The sequence below is a fragment of the Ipomoea nil genome, unplaced genomic scaffold (genome assembly GCF_001879475.1).
Source record: "Ipomoea nil cultivar Tokyo-kokei standard unplaced genomic scaffold, Asagao_1.1 scaffold3238, whole genome shotgun sequence".
In the NCBI taxonomy this organism is placed as follows: Eukaryota; Viridiplantae; Streptophyta; class Magnoliopsida; order Solanales; family Convolvulaceae; genus Ipomoea; species Ipomoea nil.
The window spans coordinates 714,314-740,195 of record NW_017619666.1 but is presented as its reverse complement, the minus strand read 5'-3'; the positions used below and the strand labels follow the sequence as shown (position 1 = coordinate 740,195).

The 25,882-nt window shown below is 34.9% G+C and overlaps 1 protein-coding gene and 2 long non-coding RNA genes across 6 annotated transcripts; 1 reads left to right on the top strand and 2 right to left on the bottom strand.

The window, feature by feature from the left end:
• Positions 1 to 479: 479 nt before the first annotated feature.
• On the bottom strand, positions 480 to 19,495 carry LOC109169017. The gene is made up of 3 exons (XR_002052161.1): positions 19,482 to 19,495; positions 937 to 941; positions 480 to 554 (listed from the first exon to the last, which is right to left on the bottom strand). It is a non-coding gene; the product is annotated as an uncharacterized LOC109169017 (long non-coding RNA).
• LOC109169016 lies at positions 1,880 to 2,509 on the bottom strand. The gene is made up of 2 exons (XR_002052160.1): positions 2,421 to 2,509; positions 1,880 to 2,296 (listed from the first exon to the last, which is right to left on the bottom strand). It is a non-coding gene; the product is annotated as an uncharacterized LOC109169016 (long non-coding RNA).
• On the top strand, positions 15,991 to 24,985 carry LOC109169015 (ER membrane protein complex subunit 1-like). Of its 4 annotated transcripts, none has more exons than XM_019317910.1 (13): positions 15,991 to 16,120; positions 17,785 to 17,940; positions 18,051 to 18,178; positions 18,474 to 18,536; positions 19,313 to 19,431; positions 19,590 to 19,705; positions 19,811 to 20,618; positions 21,251 to 21,979; positions 22,544 to 22,765; positions 23,013 to 23,108; positions 23,195 to 23,389; positions 23,534 to 23,647; positions 24,251 to 24,511. In XM_019317910.1, the coding sequence occupies exons 2-13, from the start codon at positions 17,846 to 17,848 to the stop codon at positions 24,509 to 24,511; spliced, it is 2,946 nt and encodes a 981-aa protein (XP_019173455.1). In that variant the 5' UTR covers positions 15,991 to 16,120; positions 17,785 to 17,845. The 4 variants fall into 4 exon arrangements, with proteins under 4 accessions (XP_019173455.1, XP_019173454.1, XP_019173453.1 ...); XM_019317909.1 differs by having other exon boundaries at positions 15,991 to 16,319; positions 17,813 to 17,940; XM_019317908.1 differs by having other exon boundaries at positions 15,991 to 16,319; positions 17,763 to 17,940.
• Positions 24,986 to 25,882: the final 897 nt, after the last annotated feature.

The following is a 25,882-nucleotide window of genomic DNA, read 5'->3' as shown; positions in this document are numbered from 1 at the left end:
TTTGGGACATACTTTTAAAAATCTTCTTAAGTACTATAATGTGCATTTCAAATAGAAGGAGGGATTATTGTAAAGTAGGGTAAATAACAAATAAATGGTTGCGTTTTTTTTCCGTTTTAGTGTTTGTGCATTATAGTGTTTTTTCTGGGTGTATTTTTACTATACAAATGAGCAGTCTGATGGAGAATTTATTGTTTTATATATAGTGCATTTGTGATTGGGATTTCAATGCAATTGTGTTATCTTAATGTTAAGCATTCTCAGCCAGCACGTTCGTCTCATTCTCAACCAGCACGTTCGTCTCTTTGCGTGGTTAACATCTATAGTTACATTCAAACTCAACACTATGAACTAGGGATGTAAACAAATCGAATCGAGTCAAATATCTTACTATTCAATTTGAATTCGATTATATAGATGAATATTCGCATTCATATTCGTTTAATATTGGAATCCTAAATTTGATTCGTATTCAACTTGACCAGTTTATTCTAATATATTCGATTCGACTCGAATATTCGAATTCGAAATGCCTAACTTAATTTTTTTTTTCACTCCAATAAATTAAAATAAAATGTAATAAAAATAAAAATTTAAATTTAAATAGCTTAAAATTTTATATTAATATACTAATAAAAAATCACATTAGAATAGCAACAAAATGAATTTGAATGACATTATATTCTCTAATATCGTGTCCACCAATTCCAAATGAATTTGTTGCACTGAACCCTTTTTTTTTTTTTTGCCAAAGAATTTACAAAATTATTTGATGTAAATAAAACTAGGTTCCATGGAGAAATAAGAAGTAGAAAAAGTTGACATGGTAAAGCAAAAGCCAATTTGTAGAGGTGTCTCCATAATGAGCGATTTAAATCTAAGAAACCATTGCAAGCACTTCCTCATTATTGTAGAAACTACTCAAGCACAGGCAACAAAATCTATCGATCCTTGTGATTTTACTTTCACTAATGTCAAGAAAATAAATACATTGGAATATTGGATAACTCTTGTGTTTTGGAAGAAAAAGTGCACCAAAGCATGGCTCAATCTGTTCTAGTTCGCAGAAGTGTGAGGAAAAGGAAAATCAAGTACTAGAACGATAGATGCTGCTTCTGTGTGGAGGTCTCATGACTTCCACTCCAACCAATGCAGAAAAGTTTCCCTAGGGTCACAAGTCCAAACTACTACCAGTCAAATATAATGTAAAGTTCACGGTAAATAACTAGGGAATCAAATGAAATCTTAATTGCCATATTTAAGCCAATTACAAGCATGCAGATCACCCAAAATAAAATAAACAATTAAAGGAAAAAAAAAATACAAAGACTAAAAAGCCCCCAACAAAAGTGGCGGCAATAATTAAAAAAATCCTCCCAAAAATAAACCAAAAAACAATAGCAATAGATCACATTAAAATCAAGAGTCAATATTTAACCACAAACCTCATGTAGAAACATGACCTCATTTGATCCTCTATATATATATATATATATATATATATATATATATATATATATATATATTGGCCTAGTTATAGCAAAAATGGGCCAGACCCGACCCAAAACCATATCCATCAACATCTTCATCTTTAAGCCGCCAAAAGAAACCTAATTGTAGAATGCAGAAGACTAACCTTTGCGGCGCCGACGGGAGAAGAATGGAGGAGCGAATTCGGGCGGAGACCAGTGCAACCGGACCGACACCAACTTAGCCGAACGGGGACCAACGCAGCCAGACGGGGAGTCGGCTGGGGAGAGAGTGCGCCGGAAGAGGAGCCGGTCGGAGCACTACCGCTTGCCACCCTCACCAATTGTAACTGATATATATGATTATATTTTACTTAAAAAAAAAAAAAGATTTCATTGAGGCAGAAGAATAACAAACTAACAACTAATAATTTTAAATTGATAGGTTCCCATTACATATTCAATTTTTCCATTACAAATATTTTTATTTTTATTTTTCAATAGATTCTTTCTAAATACTTTTAAAGTAAAATATAATCATATATATCAGTTACAATTGTCACAATTGCAAGCGATGGGCTGCCAGGTACAAACGATAAACTTGCATTTGAGATGATGACAACACAACTTTTTTATGCACTTCTTCGGAACAGATCTATTACAACAAGTGCAGATCAGACACCTTGGGAGATCACCTAATTGTCGCCGCCTAAACACATCGCCGATACCTTTGAACTCCATTTTTGTTCCTGCAACTGGTACTAGCTCTTCTTCTGCCTCTTCTATTAATGATAAATTGAATGAGGATTTCTCCAGGGGTTCAACACCTGAATGCATTATATTTTATCACAATTGTATGTTACAATTTACAATTAATATAAATATAATTTAATACCTTTGGCTATTCATAAATTTTGTAAATTAATTAAATGAAATAATAAACATGGTCACCTGCAGCAATAATAACCAAGAAGAAGACTAAAGCCAACATGGATGACGCTGTTGGGGGATTCATGGTTGTTTATAGAAACTAAGAGGTGAAGATGGTATTATAGTGAGAGTAGGATTTGAGAAATAATGTATTTTTGTAACGGTTTTGTAGTCAATTCATGACTTAATTCTTCAAACCTATTAATATAGTATTATATTAATACTCCATAGTAATCAATATATATTATACTAATTAATTACCATTTATTATTAATTAATTACCATTTATTATTAGGGAAAATTACTATTAATTTATATATTATTATTGTGTTAATTCCATTTTTGGTCATAGATTTATAAGTATCATTCAACTTTTAGTTATTTTTTTAGAACACACCCCTTTGGTCCTAGTATTATTGTGGGATGAGCATTTTTTTTTCATTTTTATCAAAAATTGTTTAAATTCATTTAAATACAAGGGCAATTCGGTCTTCAAATATAAATTTTTCAAAAAAAAAAGTAAAAAATAAAAATATAGTAGGTCAACCCACTTTGTTATTTAAAAAAAAAAAAGGATCAAAATGTCCTTGTATTTGATGTTATGTCAACTATTTTGTTGACGGAGTACCGGTTCTAAAAAAAAAAGCACTAAAAGTGAACTAGCATCTATAAATTTAAAAAAAAAATGGAATTAACTCTTATGTATTAAGTAGTATACACTAATAGTGACAGTTACTACTTTATATTTATATATTTCTATATTGTATAATTATATTACTGTAATACGCTTATTAAGTATTATAACTTGTATTAATATGTTACAGGTTCTATATTCTATTACTATAATACTCTTACAAATTACTATAATTTGTAATTATATTTTATAGGTCAAAAAACATGAATACAATCTTTTTAAGTTTTGAGTGCATTCTCAAGCTTATTAAATACCGCCCATAGTTCTTAATAATAATGAAAATGTCACAATGCTTTTTCCTTGTTTCCCCTATTTTCTAGTTGTTGGTGAATCTAGATCGAAGAGATTCATCACCATTATATATATATATATATATATATATATATATATATATATATATATATATATTTGGAAAGACATGCTCCCGTGTATGTATATAAAATCAAGATCAAGTGAATACAAGTCTTTCTGTATAAAATGTGGGATTGAGGATCATATGAAAACTCATCCCCACATGCATGAGAATTAAGAACTAATTCGGACCTTTGATTTTTTGTTCGTGTATGTTCATCATTTTTTAGATTTGTTGAATTATTTATTTACATATATTGCTATAATCTGTAAGTGTACATAGTCAATCACAGTATAAATTTCTGGAATATTCCAGGGTCGATCCCAGTATAAATTCCTGGAATATTCCAGGGTCGATCCCAGTATAAATTCCTGGAATATTCCAGGGTCAATCCCAGTATAAATTCCTGGAATATTCCAAGGTCGATCCCAGTATAAATTCCTGGAATATTCCAGGGTCAATCCCAGTATAAATTCCTGGAATATTCCAAGGTCGATCCCAGTATAAATTCCTGGAATATTCCAGGGTCGATCCCACAAAGAACACTATTAACTGTTATTTTGGATAATCAATTTGATAATAAGGAAAATGCAAATAAATAGAATTATTATAATTAAAAAGAATATTTATAAAATTAAAGCAAAGAAAATTCCAATTGAGTGAAGACTAGGGATTTGGGGTTCACCTATTAGATAATTAACTAACTCTCTTAAGTGTTAATTCTTATGACTATAATGATGATTGCTTCAAATATATCGTAATACTCCGTCGAGCTACTAGGTTGTATCCAATTAACTGTGCAATATCTCACCAACATTAATTGAACCCATTAAGCAACAATCAAATATCAGCACAAATACCTAAAGCTATTTTTAGTTTAGGTCAATTGTGTTTATCTTACGAGTTTTAAGTTCATAATTCACCTGTCAGTTCTTCTTATGAATCCTAATAATGAGAAATATGCAGTGGCTAGTCACACAATCCACAATCAAAATAAATAAAATAAATATAATCAAGTTCAATTATTAAATTGAAATTGGAAGAACCAAGACATGAAAAATAGTCAATTAATCTAATCTAGGCTAATCTAAATCCCTAATTAAAGTTTTAGCCAATAATCATAATTAAATGCATAAATTGTTCCAGGAATATCATTCTGAAAATTTAAACAAGAAATAAAGTAGGGAAGAAAAATAGTTCAAACTTAAAAGATGATAGCTGTGATTGAAGCCTAAGAGATGATAACTGCGATTGAAGCTAAAAAATTCCTTACAATGGAATCTCAAATTTTCCCGCCGATGATCTACGCACCGAAGACGTTGTTGCCGCTCCCAAGCTTTTATTTTCCCCCTATTCTTTTTCTTTCTGCTTTCGTCTACTGCCGTATGCACCCATAAAAGCAAAAGCCCCAAAACCTTTTAATTTCTTTCTTTTCTTTGTCTGCTGCGCAAAACCCTACAAGAAAAAGCAAAACAAAATTAAGTTAAAATAATAATAATTATAACCTAATGAGACCACTTAACTTAATAATTAAAACACTAATTTAAAATTTAAGATATAAAACTACCAAATAAATTTAATACTATAGATAAAATAAAACTTCTATTTATATTAATGAAAATGCAACATTAGCCTAATATTTATTAAAACTCATCTAAACTAGTCTAAACTAGTAACATATAACTAAATATAATATTTATAATATAATTAACCTAAAACTTAATTTATTTATACAAAATACTCACTAAAATTATTCTAAATAATGCCTAGAAATTAAGCTTATCAATATATTTATGGAATGATGAATTATACTTTTTTGTGCATTTAGAATCATGATATTATTATTTGTGGATGTTATGCATGACTTTAGGAGGTATTTTTTGGTAGGATTATATTGTTGGTATGATTGTGTATTTCCAATTCTATACGTGTGCACTTCATATTCCAACACTCTAGTATAGATCTATGTGCATCTGAGGGCTAAGGTATGCGTGTGTCCACTTCTAATTCACTGTAAACATTTAATCTAACTATGTTGGTTATAGTGTGTACTGAATCGAGCATCGTGTGTTATGTTGTTTTGCTAGTGTGCATGTCGTCATTTATGTCAAGTCATTGTCTGTTGTTCTGTCTTTAGATTCATATATGTGCACGTTTGTGCTACTGTGTGTGCACTTACGTATTGTGTGGGGTCTTAAACGTGTGCAATCGTGTTGGTTTTGTTTTCGCTCAAATTCTGAACTCATTCATTAATGTACAAAAATTTGTATATATAAGCACATGTATGTTAGACATGGCCCACATTCGTCTTTTTTATGTAGAAAAATAGGCTTAATTTTGTGTTTACATGGAAAGAAATAAATTAAAGAAGATAAAAAAGATTATATACACGGATGGACTTATTTTGTTATGTAAAAAAAAAAAGGTTTATTTTGTTTTTGACTTGTCTATTTTGATGAAAGTTTAGAATTTCGTTTGGACAGATTTGTTCCTTACGGATATTATGGGGATTTGGATGGCTAATTAGGCGCATGAATTTAGGGTGTTGACTTTTAATCATAGCCATTGATCTCTTGATTTCTACACTTTAGATTTGTTCTCATCTTCTCATGTTCTCATGTTCCCGTGTGGAAGGGTTCTCATAGGAGAATCACCCTATGTATATCACTTTGAACCTCAGGCCCTGTTAGGTAAAATAGTTAGTTTATCAACTAATTTTGGCTTATTTGACTACTATTAATTGTTTGATTTGGTTTTTATCAACTAATTTTGACTTATTTGACTACTATTAATTGTTTGATTTGGTTAAAAAAATTCAATATACGTGTTTGGTTAATTAGCTTTTTGTAACTCCAAAATGCTAAAATTTAAAAAGTTGTTCAAATCAACATTTTCAATTAGCTTTTTGATTAAAGAAATTATACCAAACAGCTATCAGCTAATAGCTAATTTACCAAACATCTTTTTTCAAAAAGCTAATGTTATCAACTAGTTATACCCAATAATGAACTCAATCAGCTACTAGCTAACAGTTATCAGCTAACAGTCATTTAACAAACAGGGCCTTAATAATTTCTTAACCTTTCGTCAAATAGTTTTCTTTACCATTTGAAACATTAATACTCAGTAATGTTGGCTCTTCCACTCTTCGACCATTGCTATCTTCTGGTCTTCAATTCTTCTACACTTCGTCTAGAACTCTTTGCGGTATGAACTCTTCGTAGTTCCTAGACTTTTCGTATGATGTCTTGGTGAGCAATTCGAATTACAATTCGTACTATACTGAAGAAATTCCTAAGTCTAAAATGAGTAAAATGAATTTGGGGCTAAATTACACTTGTTCCTAACTTAAACGTAGCACACACTAAAAATTTTTCATTAATCGCCAAAACATTACAAGTTACATTTTCATTGGCAAAAATAAACAAACTGCAATTTATTTCTTCACTTCTTTTCTTCTGGCCATCTTCGTCTTTTCTTATGCTCTTCTTAAAATTTCATTTATCTTGTTCCTTGAATCCAAGGTATCATTTTCTATGATCAAATGACGAAAGATCGCATATGTTGTCAAGTTGTTATAGTTGTAGAACGCTTCTAGGACATTTTCACCATTTAGCATTCCACTCTTCCACTAGTGGACGATGCATTCTAAAGTCGTTCTTCCATTAGTAAGAGATATGCCACTCTCTTTGACTCAGTGGAAATGGAATTCCTTGGCAGATTTTACGACTACCTTTCTCACTCATTTGAACAAAGTTGTTTGGTCCTTAGCCTTTTGCATAAAAAAGCATCAATTGATTAAGTTTTGTCTACTGGCTTAAGAGATAACTTGGGAGTGGGAACCTGCTCAACATTCACAAAGAAAAGATTGCCAAACTCATACCAGTTGGTGCTTCCCTATTTTCACTAGAGCTTGGTGAATTTTTTGAGTCAGAAGACATAATAAATCATTCTTTATCACGTTCAGTGCGTTCAAAAGTCTGATGTTGGTGACTTCTCTTGGGAAATGGGTTCACGGACCTATTAGTTTCAACATTTCGTTCATCTTCACTGTTCAGTTCTTCACCCTCTCGAATAGTAGATGAATGAGGTGAACTCTTCAGAACTTCTACATCTCTTTCTGCCTCACTACTCGGTACTTCTACTTCTCAAGTAGGTGAAGATTGAGAACTAGTTGCTTTGGCAGTCGGTTGACTCTTCGAATTGTCAACTTCCGCAACTACTCGATCTAACACTTTGTCAAACATTTGATGAACTATTTTAACATCTCGAGCTTGTAGTTCAGTCCTTGGAGTTGTGATAACCTCTCGAGGTGAACTACTCGAAATATCACTCAACAGCTGGACTCTTCGGAGTTGGACTTCTCGGTTTCTCAGTCTCAGGTATTGGACTATTCACAGTGTAACTAGGTTTAGCCTGAGGATTGGGGTCAACAAACTCAACTTCGAATCTTGAGAAAGCCTGAGCCGTCCACAATTCCTTTCTGAATTCCTTCTCACTTTGTTGAGGAACTTGGCTTTGAATTTCCTCATTTGTCAATTTTAGCATCTCTTTCAGCCACCTTTCGATGATAGACATGGCTAATCTCTTGAGCAACTGTGGCTGTTGGAATGTAATGAGTTCCTATCCATTCTAAGGAGAATGCTTCTTCAGGTTTCATCCGTTGAAGTCCTTCTTCAATAATATCAAGATTTGAAATTCTCTACAATTGTCAAGTCTTAGCACGAACCAACTCGGCGAGTAATTCTTCATCCACAAATAGAGTGTTATCCTCACCAGCAAGCTATTTTCTTGGGTCGATCCGTACGACCCAAGCCTTGTGGTTGACCGGTTCGACTGGTTGCCTTGAGGGCGGTCCGATTAGTCATCGTCCCAGCATACCATCCATCAATACTCTTGAGAGAGATATTAGCATGAATTAGGAGGTAATTTATATCGTGGACCAGGGTCCACATAATATTGCGAACCCTGAATCAAAACGACGTCGTTTTGATATTTAAGCTTTAACGGATTATGTAGTTTCCCATTTCTCATGTTCCAACACAAATTTTAATTTATTCTAAGCACAGAATTGACGAATGTCAAATATGCCTTATTCTATAGGGTGTTTGAGTGGCCTTCATTGCATTAATTGAGTCCTTTTAGGGTGAATTGAATGCTTAATTAATCTATTTTCATACAAATTGCATTTGGGGATTAACATTGGAACACTTGTGAAACATTTGAGTGGTTTGAAGGCAATTAGAGGCAAGAAAAGGAGCAAAAAAGGAAAAGCATGAAAATTGTGTTGTGTACCCCAAGATGTACGGTCGTACGGCTGCGTACGCGAGGAAAATCTGGAAAATATATGTTGTATCACGCTCGTGGCTCGGGCAACTTAAAGGGGAGTGTATTGGAGGCGTACGCTCGTACAAAATTTGTTAGGACGTATGGAATGTTCTGGCAAAGTGGTGTGTCGAATGATGTGATAAGGCTCACATTATTTCCATTCATCGTCATTGGTGAAGCGGCGAAGTAGCTTGACTCGCAAGACGATGACCACTTCCGTTCTTGGGCGCAACTTCATAAAGAATTCATGAATGAGTTCTTCCCCCTCACGAAGACCATGAAAGTGAGAAAACAACAGAGGAGGTGAGCCACCGCACTAGGATTTGAGTACCCTTTGCACTGTCTTCAAAAGACCAAATGCGAAGCAAATCCTACGATTCAAAGACCTAATTTGCATATAGAAGGCGTAATTCGCAGTGGAAGACCAACAAGACGTCGAAGAACAAATGCGAAGCAAACCCTAGATTCAGGCAGTCAAATGGAGAACAATAACTTATGTACGAAAGTAATTCGTTTATATTTGAATGCTATGTATTGGTTATCTATGTATTGAGACAGTTCGTTTATATATGTATGCTATGTATGAGTTTTGTGTATTGAAAGCAGTTAATTTACGTATGTTATCTAGGTCCATGTGCAATTGCTTTAAATAATTTGTACTTGTCGTTGGTTTTGGGGTTCTTGTTTCCATGTGCAGTTGAGAGTCCATGTGTTGTTGGGTTGTTGTTCACTTGTATGAAGTGCAGTGCATTAGATATTAGATATATTCACATAGTGTGGACCACATGCATTTTTTTTTCATTGGGGACCACAATTTTGTGCTCTTTTTGTTTGTATTGGAAAAACCAAAGGTGAGTTCTAATTTTTACCTTTTACTGTATATCTAGTGCCTTTAATGTAGTTCATTTTCACTGTCTTTAAGTTATTTTTTTTGTCCTAATGAAATAGATGGAGGAAACAATGCTTAGTTTATATTGAAGCTAAGGCATGGTGGTTGCCTTCAAGTTAAAGGAATAGGATATGTTGGAGGGGTTAGTGAAAGTTATACTTTGGACATTGATTTGTGGGTGATGATAACATTAAGGGAGACAATAGATGAATTGGGATATAACATGTTTGACAAGTTTAAGTATTTCACACCTACTAGTTTTAGGGATTTATTTGAATTAGTAAATGATAGTGACTGCTGGGCAATATGTGATGTTGGAATGTTTCCCAAATAGATTGAGGTGTGGGTTGTAGGTGGTGATGGTGAATCTGCAGGTGATGTTTGTGTTGAGGGTGAATCTGGTAGTGATTCAGAAGACTTCTTAGATGATTTTGACTACAATCATGAAAGTAGTGGAGATGATGATTTTGAGTTTGAGGCTAACGTAGATCCAAATGTGGAGTTTGAAGGGACTGTGGCTGGGATTGGGAAAGAGGCTGAGACTGGCATTGACAGTGACAGTGGGACTGGGAAAGGGGTTGATAATTTTGTGCCTAGAATAGTTGAGGAAGTTGGATTAAATATGTCTGATGGAGATAGTGGCAAAGACAGAGATGAAGAACATAGGTATAAATGGCCAGTGTTTAGGCAAGCACTGATATGAAATACCCTAAGTTTTGTCTTAGATTACCATTTGGAATAAAGGAGGAAGTTAAGGATGCAGTCCACAACTATGCATACAACAATGGCAAGGAATTGAAATTTACTAAGAATGATAAGAATATGATGTATATAAGATGTAGACAACCTGGATGTCTTTTAAGAATCAATTTATGAAATGTTAAGAATGCTATGTCTTGGAGAATTGCAACTTATCATGAAGATCATGATGGCTGTGGTGGGTGTATAGGAATAGCATGGTGAAATCTTCTAGACTTGCCAAGATATGGATGAACGAGATTGGAGGCCATATAACATGGACAAGTTCAGAGTTTAGAGATAAAGTGAACATTGATGATGGAATGAAGATAAGTAACAAGCAAGCCTATAGGACAATGAGAAGAGCAAAGGCAATTATTGAAGGAGATGCAATTGAATTTTCAAAAAAGATTTGGAACTATCATTTGGAGATTGAGAAAACTAACCCAAGGACTACATGCATTGTCAAGCTCACTGATTTGATGTATGAGGGAAAACCAAGATTCTTAGGATGTACTTTTGTTGGGAAGCTTGCAAGGAGGGATACAAGTTTTGTAGGAAAATAATTGGAATAGATGGCTTCCATCTAAAGAACAAGTATGGAGGACAACTATTAACTGCTGTGGGTATTGATGGAAATGACAGTATATTACCATTGGCTTATGCCATTGTAGAAGGGGAAACAAAAGATTCATGGACTTGGTTCTTGGATTTGCTTAAGAGTGACCTAGAAATCACAACAGAAGCAAAACAACAACTAACTTTTATCTCATGTAACTAACTTTTTTGGGTTTTTATACTGCAATTCTGGTTTTTTTTTTTATATACTGCAATTCTGTTTTTTTTCCCACTTGTTTCTAACTTGTATATATATTTCCAGACAAACAGAAATGTCTCCTGCCTGCATTTGAGGTTGTGCTACCATATGCCACACACAAATTATGTGTTAGGCATCTCCATGAGAGCATGAAGTTGGCAAGTTTTGTGGGCAAAGCAATGAATGATGCATTATGGACAGCAGCCAAGGCAACAACAGTCAACAGTTTCACTAATGCTATGGAGGAAATCAAAAAGTTAGATGTGGAGGCAGACCAATGGCTAGCAGATAAACACCCTTCACAATGGTCAAGGTCACATTTCACCACTTTTTCTGTTTGTGATGCACTTGTGAACAATATATCTGAAAGTTTCAATGTCATGATATTAGATGCAAGGGCAGAACTACGTATATGTTGTGTAGAATCTATTAGGAAGTTACTAATGAGAAAAATATTTGAAAATAAACAAAGAGCTATAAACTGGAAGGGACCATTTTGCCTTGCAATTATGAAAAAAATTGCCTTAGTTGAGAGGGCTGCTGCTAGATGTTTAGGGGCTCAAAGTGATGAAAATCTATTTGAGATAAGGTGCATGGTAGGGTTAGAGGGGTTAAAGCAACATACTGTGGATTTGTTGATGGGGAGTTGTAGTTGTAGGAGGTGGGACTTAACTGGGATACCTTGTAAACATGCTGTGTGTGCCATTTGGATGAAACATGGTAAAGGGCTTGTGCATCATTATGTACACCCATACTACTCAATACTCATTAAGCAATTACTTGAATACGTATGGAGGGAGGATAAAGCCACTAGCTGGTCCAAATGAATGGCCAAGGTTAACCAAGGAACCACCATTGCCTCCACTATACACAAGCAGGCCTGGAAGACCAAAAAAATTGAGAAGCATGGGCAGAGATGAAATAACAAAGGATGGGACACATGTGAACCCTGACTTGCTAGTAAAGCATTGCATGAAATGCAATAAGAGTGGGCATAACTCTAGAACATACCCTGAAGATCCTTCTGCAATACAAAGAAAGGTAATGATATAATTTCCTTTTAATGTATGCATATATTTATTGTATTGGAAATACATTAATCCTTTGTTTCATTGTCATGTAGCTCAATCCAAGAAAAAGGAACAGGAAGAAGAAAATTGTACCTCCTGTAGCTCCTACTGAAACAAAACAGAGTTTTGTACCTCCTGTGGCTCTTGCTGAAACATAACAATGTAACTTCAAATTTTGTGTGTGTGGTAGTTCATATGTAAAATGGTAATTTGATTTATTTTTTATTTTATCTTTTGAAAAATCTTATTCTCTAAACATATCAAATGGTTTTTACTGTGTACATTCACATATGAGTTAATTCCTTTGTTCCAAATGTCAACCCAACAGAAGATAATATGCAATTCTGGAATGAAGTAGTAAAGGTGGTAGCATTGTATGACCATGGACCTGAACTTGCTGTTACAACCCAGCCTGAAGAGATCTCAATTACACAGCCAGAGCCTGGCCTTGACAGCTCTCAGCCAGAAGGAATTGGAGCATTACCCATCCAGAATACTTGTCCTGGACCTCCTCCCAAAGGGTCAAGATTTGGATTAACATCAAGGAAGAAATTACCTATTAGAAAGGCACCTATGACAAGATCTAGGACAACACTGAAGTCAAGGTTCACCAACACCTTGGACACACCTGTGCAAATTGACTGAATGTTTAGACTACTTTTTTGACTGCTTTGTTTTGGAACACTATATGTATGCAGTGATGTTCTCACTTGTTTTTTAGACTACTTTTTGGAACTCTATATGTATGGCAGTCTTGACCTTTTTTTTTTTTGGCACAATGACATTATATCAGCCTTATAATTGGTTGGAACTCTATATGTATGCCAATCTTTGTTAACAATTTGAAATGTATGACAGTCTTTGTTATAGACAATTTGAAGTGTATGGCAGTCTTGCATTATTAGCTTAAGAAATGTATGTGTTTCTTTTGTTTTTACCTTAACTACTAATACAGACACACAAATGATAAAACATTAATCCATTGACAAGCTAAACAACAAAACATTTCCATTATCAAACCAAACAACAATTATGGAAGCATATACACATTATTCCCTATAGATACAACAATTGAAACATAACCAATTAACAGTACAATAAGGGCAACTACAACAAACACCATCATGGATCTATATTTTCTACTCCTATGATTATCCTTCATTTCACTATCTTCCCATCTTCTCAACTTGCATTTTAAATTTGCAATTTCTTCTTCATGTTTGTTAATTCTCTTCAATAGGCCCGGTATAATCCTCTTTGACCTAGGGCACATCGGGGGATCATACCAAGCCACGAATCCATCTTGAAAAAAATTGCGCAAATTAAAAAAGAAATAAGATAATGAATTTCCCAGAAGATAATACTCACTGTAAATTAAAAAAGAAATAAGTTAATGAATTTCCCAGAAGATAATACTCACTGTAATTTTTTTTTAGAAAAAATTCCAACTAACCTTGCATCCTGAACATTCCCAGTACCTCCTTCCCGGGTTCTCATTTGTCCAAGATGTTTTCAAAACCATTTCTTGACCACATAATCGAAATCCATTCCCCATATAACTTTCTCATTGTAGTCAAAGAACTGGAAGAGTTACAGCTTCCTCCTTGCATTTTCCTTCGAACAAATTTGCAGACTTTGAATTTGCTTCGACTTCGATTGCGTACTGAGATGTATGAAGTATGCTTCGTGAAACCCTACTCTCTGGAATCAAGAACTAAACAGAACAGATGGTATAAAGAATTAGATAAGTTAAATGACGCAAAGACCCCACGCTAACACGTCCATCTAACGGGAATGTTGGCGGAAGACCAAAATTGTCCTCGTCACTATAACTGTGTCCATAAATTGTCTAAATTATTTAAGAAGGACTAAAATTGTTTTTGCCACCATAAGTCTAGGACCAAAAAAGGAATTAACTCTATTCTTTTATTTGTCATATAGCAATTATTAAAAAATATATTTATTATTGTTTAAAAATTTAAACACACTAAAGAAGAAAATGGTAAAAAGTAGAAAGTATTGGTAAACTAGTCGCGGGCATGCACTTTACGCAAAATATCATGTAAAAAGTAGAAAGTGTTTGTAAAAGAGTAGCGAGCATGCACTTTGTCTGAAATGTCATGCCCAACAATCAATTAGTTTTACCTACATCATTTCAATTCTAAGGATTTGTTGACATTTATTTTCTAATTGCATTTTTAAATTGCATATTTTTTTTAATAATGTTGATATATATAAAACATTTAGCTCAAATCTTGTGATAGCTAAAAATAAATTTAATATTTTCTCTTTTATTTCCTTGAGATTCAACAAATGAAGTAAATTTACAAGTTTAATTATACATTTTTAAAAAATTTGAAGGCTTATTTAACCGTATTATTGTGTATTTTTAAACATAAAATGAATGATTGAGATGTCAAGAAAATAAAAATTACAGAGTAAAAAAAATACTGTCGTGTTATTGTTAGTGACATTGGGGACATGTCTGTTCACCATGTCAAGAGGTCAGCGAATCATGTGGCTCATGTATTAGCATGAGCAACTTGTTCTTCGTTTATTCTTGAATTGTGGTTGTCTGTGCCATCGGCCTGTATTTCTCACTTGGTTGACTATTAATGCATTTGTAATTTCCTTCCAAAAAAAAAAGAAAAAGAACAAATTGCACTTTTGGTCCTGTGAGTAGTATGGTACTGGCAATTTGAGTACGTGACTTTCAAAACTCTCAATTTAAACCTTTAACTATGCAAAAATTAGCAGATTTGGTCCTCCGGGCCAAATTGCCGGCCAATTTTGGCCGGAAAAACATAAATTGGTTCGAATTTATTTGTGTTGAGCGCAAAATCGTCATTTCACTCCCTTCTTCTTCATTCTCCCTTTCTTCTTCATTCTTCTTCTTCTTTCTTCGCTTCTGATACTGCAAATCCTCAAATTCCCCATTTCAGTTCCGTCGATCTTTTCCGGTTGCGTCTTAGGTCGCCGACTGATGGAGAAGTCAGGGTACGGCGGCGACGGCATTTATAGATCTCTAAGGCCGCCATTAGTGCTCCCTTCAGACCAAAACCTCTCAATGGTCTCATTTCTGTTCCGGAATGTCTCTCAGTACCCAGACAAGTCGGCCCTCGTCGACGCCAACTCCGGCCGGACTTTAACTTTCTCCCAATTAAAATCCCAAGTCTCAAAAGTCTCGCATGGGTTAATGCATCAACTGGGCGTACGGAACAACGACGTCGTTCTGATCTTCTCTCCCAACTCCGTTGAATTCCCCCTCTGCTTCTTCAGTATCGTAGCCATCGGCGCCGTAGCCACAACGGCCAACCCGAATGAAGAAGAAAGGGAGAATGAAGAAGAAGGGAGTGAAATGACGATTTTGCCCTCAACACAAATAAATTCGAACCAATTTATGTTTTTTCGGCCAAAATTGGCCGGCAATTTGGCCCGGAGGACCAAATTTGTCAATTTTTGCATAGTTAAAGGTTTAAATTGGGAGTTTTGAAAGTCACGTACTCAAATTGCCAGTACCATACTACTCACAGGACCAAAAGTGCAATTTGTTCAAAAAAAAATTAAAAAAGGTTTCCTAACCGGCTACGTAGAGAAGCTCAATGCCGTCGTTAATTCTGATGCCTTCAAGGGAGTTCAAGCCGAAAAAAAAAATAATAGGAAAATTTTAAGAGGGAGAAAAAAAAAATAATAGGAAAATTTTAAGGGGGAGAAAAAAAAAAGAAAAAAGAAAAAAGAAAAAAGAAAAAAGGTTTCCCAGTTCAGGCTTCACTGCTCGACGAGTTGGACACTGAAGTCATAACACGTCTCCATCTTCTACTTGTATTGCTCAGATCCAGGGACGGAGATGGCTGCCAAAAATTAGACAGACGCTCTATCACTCCATCAGTCCATCAGAACTCTTCATCGAAGATTTGCAGATTCGCGGCCCATTACTCCACGCCTCCACCGACCACCGTCGTCCGGCTATTGTCCTCCGTGGCTCCGTCCGTTCACCATTCGTCCACCGTTATAGATTTATTATAGCCTCAGGTTCGAACCGATCTTCATTATTCTTCAACTTTATTCTCTTAATTTGTTTGCCCTAATGGCTGATTCATGATGATTGATAAATCCCTAATTGGCTAATTCCCTCAATTTTAAATCTTCAACCTTTTTTTTTTTTTTTTTTTAATGTATTTTTGTATTGTATTTGTATGTATATTGTCTGTATTTATCAGGATACATAGCCTCCTGGATATGTCGCAATCTTTCCTTTAAGTTGAGAAATTGTGGGTCTGGTCTTTTTTCTTTTTTAAGATTTTGGTTTGGTGCATAACCTTGTGAGTTGTAAATGATTTCCCTTTCATCCCAATTTGATTATGTTCGTGTGTTCAAAGTTTTTGAATGATTCCGTAACCGTTGACGTATTAGTGTATTCTGTAAGACTAACTCTGTGTTAGTTCATATGTGTGATACGAATTCAATTCGAAATTAGGATTCCAAAGTATTGATCCATTTTTGCAGATTTTGATGAATTTTATTGGCAGTGTGCCAGTTTGAGTCTGTGACCCTGATGATTTTGATGAATTTTATTAATTGATTGTCATTTTGTCAACTAGTGTTAAAATTAGAGACTGTTAGTGTTTTATTTCCAGAAATTATGCTTTGCTTAAATGTTTATCAGTTTATTTGTTTGCTGGAAAATTCTATGTTTATACTTGTTTAGATTATATTTTTTTTTGGTTCAGTTATCGAAAAATTCTTATATATATATATATATAGAGGAGTGATCACATGTGGCCATGTTGTTAGGTGTGGTCATATGGTATTATGGTCAATTATAGACCATTAGATTAGATAGATCTAATGAATCATATTAATCAAGATTTTTTCAGTATTTTCGCGCACATTCTCCTACCCAGCGAACTGTAAGGGTAAACTTGTCATAAAACACCGGAATAAGGAAAATCACATTGTTGTGTGTTTTATTACACTATTGGTGCATGTTGTCAACACTGTTGGTGTATTCTGGAACTCGACCGCAATAAATGGCCACTGTAATTACCATAACACGGGAATACACCATTGGTGTGTTTCACTATGGTGTGTTTTGTTACACTATTGGTGTATGTTGTCAACACTGTTGGTGTATTCTGGAACCCGCCAGCTATAAATGGTCACTGTAATTACCATAACACCCCCACTTACTAAAACGCGCGAAAATCCTCAGAATTACCACAACCTTTAGATTAAATTGATTCAATGACACAGATACGACCACACGACCACACCTAATGACATGACCACATATGAGCGTTTTTCGATATATATATATATATATATATATATTATATATATATATATATATATATATATATATATATATATATATATATATATATATATATATATATATATATATATAGTGTTTTAACATTGTATTTGAACATTTTTGAATTCATTTTACCTTTGCTTCTTCGCCCCCACTCAAAGGAAATTCTGGCTCCGTGCTCAGATCTGTTTGTATCGCCTCCTCCTTGCAGAGCTAGAAAGTAACGTTCAAATCGCCATCAGCCATGGCGATTAGAGCTTTTCTTCTCCTCGTTCTCATTTTCTCTTCCGCCTATACTACCTTCTCTCTCTACGAAGACCAAGTCGGCCTCATGGACTGGTACTTTTACTCTATTCCTTTGTATACACAAACGTCTCTTTGCATTTGTATTTTTATGTTCTGAATTGATGATTTTTTAAAAAAATAAAAAATTGAATTGATGATGACAGGCATCAACGGTACATCGGAAAAGTGAAGCACGCAGTGTTCCACACGCAGAAGGCGGGGAGGAAGCGCGTGGTTGTCTCCACTGAAGAGAATGTCCTCGCCTCCCTCGATCTTCGCCATGGAGATATTTGTAAGTTGTTCCTTGATTCAATTGAAAGAGATCAAAATCAGTTTTGGTAAAGCTTATGATTATGGATTGTGAACCATTCATAGTTAACTCTGAGTTACTTATAGATTATTGACACTTTTTTTTTTTACCATAATCATGTAGAAAGTGTATTAGTTAATGCATTATCTCAATAATCTAATTACATACACTTTACCAAATGAACTCTTAGTAATTATTTGGTCTTCTGCTTGTAGTTCTGTAGTTGCTGAATAGCATTGATAATTCACACTGTGTAATCTAATTTTACTATCTGCAGTTTGGAGGCATGTATTGGGGCACAAAGATGTGATTGATGGAATTGATATCGCCCTAGGGAAATGTAATCCTATTATTCTCTCTCTCATTTTTGTGATTTCATTAGTTCTATGTGTTCTTTGCTATTTTTGTTTCTTACTGGTGGTGAGTGAAAATTACTTAAATTGCAGTTCTCTATTCAAGGTAGAATAACTTAGCTAATAACATGGTTGAAAAAATCGCTAGGCTCTCCTCGGGCGCCTAGGTGCCCATGTATTTTTTATTTTTTAAAAATTTGTTTAAATTTTTTTTAATTTGTAAGACTTGATAATTATAAGCTATTTAATACTTTAATAGTTAATACTAAAATATTAAATATTAACCTAAAAAAACATCTAGAGTTTGAACAATTTAGGCTTATTTCGCTCAAAACGATGTCGTTTTGAGTGAAATAACCCATTTAATAAAGAGGGGAACAATAGCTAATCGACCGACTAGGCGACCTAGTTGGTGCCTAGGAGGCGGGCCTAGGTGGCCTTGGCGGCGCTTAGGCGGCCGACCACCGATTAATGTGATAGGGTAGGTGGCTGGCCAGCGCCTAGGTGCTGCCGATTAATCGGAAAGGTGGGATTTTTGTAACACTGGCTAATAATGATGATGATTGATTGGTTTCTACAGAGATAATTGATTTTCATATAGTTTGCTTACTTTCTCATGTAGGAATGTGAAATTTATTGGGATATTAAATTTATGTTAAAACTATACTGTTTAAGTGATTGCATTCCCTTGGATATATATAGTGATAATGTACTGATTTATGTTGCATCTATTCTTTCAATGACTAATTTACTTTTCTTCCAGATGTTATTACTCTGTCATCTGGAAGCACTTTAAGAGCATGGAACCTTCCAGATGGCCAGATGGTGTGGGAGTCATTCCTTTCTGGCTCAAGTCCTTCAAGATCAATTTTATTAGTTCCTGTAAGTTCAACATTTTAATTTCTAAAACTCCTAGGGAATTATTTTCGTACTTTCAGTAAATTAATTTTGGCTGGTCAGAAATGCTTTCATATAATAATTTCTACATGATTTTCCAAGTGCTACCATTAACCCTTTTTGATTTTCTAAACATTTTGCAGTCAAATTTGAAAGTGGATAGGGACAGTTTGATCCTTATTTATAGTAGTGGGTATTTGCATGCTGTTTCAAGCACCGATGGGGAAGTTATCTGGAAGAAAGAGCTAGCAAATGAAGGGTCTGATAACTAATTTGGAGTATCAATTTACATTTGTCACCTGTTGTTTTGGCATTTTTTATCCAGTGTTCGCATTTTTTTTTTTTTTTTTTTTAAATTTTGCAGCCTTGACATTCAACATATAGTTCATCCTGACGGCACTGATGATGTATATGCTGTAGGACTCACTAGTTCATCCCAGTTTGTAGCATATAAAATAAATGCTAGGAAGGGTGAACTGCTAAAGCATGAGAGCATGGTATTTCCTGGCGGATTTTCTGGTGACATATCACTAGTGACAAGTGAGAAAGTGGTGGCACTGGATTCCACTGGGTCAATCCTAGTATCTATAATTTTCAAGGATGGACTAATTAACTTCCAACAGGTGCATATAGCAGATCTTGTTCAGGATTTTACTGGAGCAGCTGTGCTCTTACCTTCTAAGCTTACAGGGATGGTTGCTATACATATAAACAAATTCGTATTATTTCTTAGAGTTACATATGAAGGGAAACTGGAGGTAGTTGATAAAGTTGCTTATGGTGCTGTTATCAGTGAATCTTTGTCGCTTTCTGAAGGTCACCAAGCTTTTGGGCTTATCAAGCATGGTGTTGGTAAGATTCATCTCTCTGTAAAATCAATCAATGACTGGGGTAGCAATTTACTTGAGGAAAGCTCTGCAATAGACAGTCAAAAGGGGCTTGTTCATAAGGTTTTCATCAACAACTATATCAGGACAGACAGATCTTATGGATTTAGAGCCCTGATTGTCTTAGAAGATCATTCCCTATTGTTACTACAACAAGGTGAGATTGTTTGGAGCAGAGAAGATGGACTTGCCTCTATTGTAGATGTAACAACATCAGAATTACCTGTAGAAAAGGATGGTGTATCTGTTTCCAAAGTGGAGCAGAACCTTTTTGAATGGCTTAAGGTATGTTGCTTTGTATAACTATCTTAAAAAACTTTTGACATGTGGTTCTAAGTGCTTGTTTAGCCCATCTTGCTTTGGGGCTTATTATCTCCAAAAATTAGAAGCTGCACCAAATTCTGTAAGTATAAAATGGCTTTGAAGGATAGATTATAGGAAAAAAATCAATTTCTCAAGAAGCATTTAGTTGGATCAAACAATCGTAACATGCACCAAGTTGTTAATGAACATTTGCCAGGGTTGTTGGTTTTATATACACCATTTCCTTCCATGTATTATCTTCAATCTTTTTGCATTATTATCTACTTTGCTTCTGTTAGGGTATTTCCTTTAAGTCTGTCAACTCACACTTTTTTGTAATTATTTTCTTCAGTTATTCTGTGGTCATAAACCGTGGTTTTCAATGAGTTAGCATGTGCATTGGGCATTGGGCTCTGTTGTCAATATTCCAATGTCATCTTTGTTTCTGGCAAATATGTATTTTATTCTCTGATGAAAGAAAGAGAACACGGATAGTTAGAGTAGTAGTTATAACTGTGAAGTTGCTATAAATCTAATTTTAGTTGATGATTTGTTTCCTATTATTTTTCAACTGTGGCAAGATCTAATTGTATCTATCTTCTTCTTGCTGGAAGGGACATTTGCTAAAGCTAAAAGGAACCCTGATGCTTGCTACCCCTGATGATGTGGCAGCTATACAACAAATGAGGTTAAAAAGCTCTGGGAAAAGCAAGATGACCCGTGATCATAATGGATTTAGGAAACTACTCATAGTACTTAGTCGGTCGGGGAAACTTTATGCACTTCACACTGGAGATGGGAGGATAGTATGGTCTTTCCTAGTGAATGCTCTTCGAAAATCAGAGACTTGTGAAAACCCAAATGGGCTTAAGATATATCAGTGGCAGGTCCCTCATCATCATGCCATGGATGAGAATCCATCGGTTCTTGTAGTTGGCAAATGTGGATTAAATTCAGATGCTCCAAGTGTTCTGTCCTTTGTTGATTCATACACTGGGAAGGAACTCAAAATTTTGAAACCTGTTCATTCCATTGCACAGGTTATTCCTCTCCCATATACTGATTCCACTGAGCAACGATTACATCTATTGATAGATACTGATGGTCATGGGCACTTATATCCCAGAACTCCTGAGGCTCTTGGAATATTCAAACGTGAATTGGGAAACATATATTGGTACTCAGTAGATGCCAATAACATCTTAAGGGGGCATGCAGTGAAGGAGAATTACTTTAAGGATGTGGGTGATGACTACTATTTTGCCACCAAGTATGTATGGTCGGTTGTATTCCCTTCAGAATCAGAACAGATCATTGCAACTGCTACAAGAAAACTGAATGAGGTAATTATTTCTCTTTATTGCATGCTGTTTTGAATTAATAACTGGTTCTCAAAATTATCTCCAGGAAATCCATCATCTTTTGCTTCCTCCTTTAGTTTAATACCATTAAATTCTTAGATGCCTTTTTAGACATTCTTCATTAAAAGAAATTGATTTTTTGCCTACATTTCTGCTTTGGCCTTCCTTTTCATTGTAATCTATGTCGTGTTATGAAACTCTCAGTAGTTATGGGTATGGTACATCTTTGGTTGACAACCTTGAACTGGAACTTGTCCAAGATGGCTCCATGTTATCCACTATCATTACTTTTTTCTGTTGAGAAAGGGTGGAAGCATGTCAATTGTTGTGTGGAAAGCTCCAGTTGGTACTGCAATTTAATGTAGTTTACTTAATTTAGTGCTTACCTTTGCACTAGAGGTTTAGTTAACATCTTATTGAACTGTGATGAAGGGTGACAGTCTCAATGGTATTACTGCCGAAATTTCTTCCACCTACTGTCATCTAGGTTATGTTGCCACTATTTGTGGATTATAACTTAACGCTTTGCTGTTTCATTCTTTCCAGGTGGTTCATACTCAAGCAAAGGTAACCACAGATCGGGATGTGATGTATAAATACATATCTAAGAATATGCTTTTTGTGGCTACTGTTGCACCTAAAGCAGCTGGTGATATTGGTTCAGTAATCCCAGATGAGTCATGGCTAATTGTTTATCTAATTGATACTGTAACTGGTCGCATTCTTCACCGCATGACTCATCAAGGCTCGCAGGGACCTGTCCATGCAGTAAGTTTGCCTTACTTTGGTGCTAATAATAAACAACCCTCACCCATAACCAAGCTCTGCTGCCAAAAAAAAAAAAAATCACTATGCCAAAAGTGAATGGATTGAACTTAAGCCATTTCTTCTTGCCAATTGTGTCATTATAAAATAAAATTAAAAAAAACATTTTTATCCGTCTTATTTCAGTCATCTTCCTCTTCCATACCTTCTGTGGTGAACTAAATTTGAACATGCAATTTTCTGTTTGAAGGTGCTTAGTGAGAATTGGGTTGTCTACCACTACTTCAATCTAAGGGCACACAGATATGAAATGTCTGTCATTGAGATCTATGATCAGTCTCGAGCGGTGCATCTCATAACTGGATCTTATTCTTTGTATTCTTTTGGGTGTATTCATGGTTGCTTCCTATCTAAACTTTGAAAATTCTGCAGGATAACAAAGATCTCTTGAAACTTGTTCTTGGAAAGCATAATCTTACTAAACCAGTTTCATCTTACTTGCGTCCTGAAGTTTTGGCAAAGTCACAGTCTTACTTTTTTGCACATTCTGTGAAAACAATAGCAGTAACATCAACAGCCAAAGGCATAACTTCCAAGCAGCTCCTTATTGGCACAATTGGTGATCAGGTTGGATTTGCTCTCAGTTTTCTACACACTTCTTGTTTGCACTTTTGCTCTTTTGTTGTTTGATACTCTTTCTTCATTGCAGTATACCTTCTTCCTATTTGAATGCTTTACATTATATGTATATATGTATTAAACATTGTATAGGTTTTGGCACTAGACAAGCGATTTTTAGATCCTCGGCGAACTGTGAATCCAACTCAAGCTGAGAAAGAGGATGGAATAATACCTCTTACTGATTCTTTACCTATAATCCCACAGGTGGAATTTTCTACCCTTCTATTTTATTAAATTTATTATCGATAGAAGTGAGTTTGAATGCTTGTTTAACCACCAATTTGTAATGTGGATTTATAAGAAACCCATTTATGTTTGATTGTATAACCGTGGTCTTTTTAAACATGCTTTTTGAAAAGAGAGGAGATAACTAGCTATGATGTAGGTATGTGGACAGAGTCTGTTGGTTATATGAATGAAGATATATATATATATATATATATATATATATATAGATTTTGGTTCAATTGAGAACAGTGTTTCCCGTGCGGTCGGTGCGGTTTACACCATTAGGTATGCATAAATACACCACACAGTGTTCGAAAATGCACCAGAATGAAATGTCACAAAATGCACCACACACCAAAAGAATGCACCACACATAATGGTGTATTTTCTAACACTGTGTGGTGCATTTATGCATACCTAATGGTGTAAACCGCACCGACCGCACGGGAAGCTCTGTTCTCACAGGAACCTGACCCTATATATATATATATATATATATATATATATATATATATATATATATATATATATGAAGACAAGTGTTGTAATCTTCTTACTGAATTGAGGTTAATTTTGCAGTCTTATGTGACTCATGCTGTAAAAGCAGAAGGCCTTAGGGGCATAGTAACTGTTCCGGCAAAGCTGGAGTCCACCACCCTCGTCTTTGCTTATGGAGTGGATCTCTTTTTCACCCAGCTTGCTCCTTCAAAGACCTATGATTCTCTAACGGACGACTTCAGTTATGCTCTGCTTCTCCTTACTATTGTTGCACTTGTAGTGGCTATTTTCATAACATGGATTTGGTCAGAGCAGAAAGAGCTGCAGGAGAAGTGGAGATGAGTTGAATCAGGTGAGGTGACAATCCTCCTGTATTTTACCTAATCTGTTTTGTCCCTTCCATACACATTGCCCTCCTGTGGAAGAACTAGACGAGCTGTAGTTTTCTTTATTTTAAGTCTGGTCAGTTTACTACCCAAATAGTAGTAGCTTTAGGTGATTTTATTTGGAAGGGGAAGAGAAACAGGTTTCTGAACATGAACACGGCCGGTTGTCAGCAAGTAGCAAATGTTTCTGACGAGCACTTTTGGTTGACATTGAAATTATATTTAATACAATCTGAAGAACCAGCAAAATGTGCTGTACTGTGTTGTGCGTTTTTGGAATGTTCTTAGCACTTAAAGATTGTGTTTCCACAGAATGTTGCATTCTTTGCAGTATATTTTGCTTGTGTTGTACTTTGCTTTGGCAGTTTTTGAGAGAGAATGATGCGAATCTCCTATTTCCATTCAAATGTTGTAACCAGGTGTTTTACTATGCCATGCTAATCACATCCCAAAGAATTTGTTGAAATCTCCGTATTTGAATCTCTTGTTGAAGAAATTGCATAAAGTTACCGGTTTATTGGTTATTATGAATTGATACATCTCACTCTGCAAATATGCTTTTAAATCGTCTACTGAAGACGAAGCAGACATGTTTTTGCTTCGTCTCCTAGAGACAAAGCCTTTGTTTTGGCTATTTGATATGAACTAATGACAGAGGAACTCAAAGAGATGAAGTAGCCATTAGAGGTTCTAAAGCTTTTCAGTTGAGCTTTTGCAATTTTAACTTTTGTTTTTAAATTTATTTAATTTACAAGTAAAAGTTGTAAAAGAGATACCACTTAAGCTAGATGACCGGCTATTAACTTGGGAAAACAGCTATTCGATGCAATTGCATGCTTTTTGTTTGTTTGATGGTTGAATTACACTTTTTTTTTAGTTTAATTATCTGTTTATGTAATTGAATAACATATTTGATCCTTGTTCATATATTTATTATTGTTGAATCGAAATACCTATGGTCCAAGATTTGCTTTGCCACATGTCTGGTCAAGATTCAACCGTTATATCGTGCACCAGGGCGCATATATATATCATTGTGTGCCACGCCCCCCCCAAAACGATGTCGTTTTGTTAATAAATAAAATACACATAATTTCACATAAACTCATAACACAATACACATAAATTTTTAATTGAATACACATAATGAGTTTGGTTAACATAATACACATAAACTCTTAACTGAATACACATAAACTCATAACATAATACACATAAAATTTTAACTGAATACACATAATGAGGTTTGATTTGTTTGAATGGACGGAGTGATATCAATATGACATCAGCATGAAACGCGCGTGTTTTGTACTTGAACGCACATTGC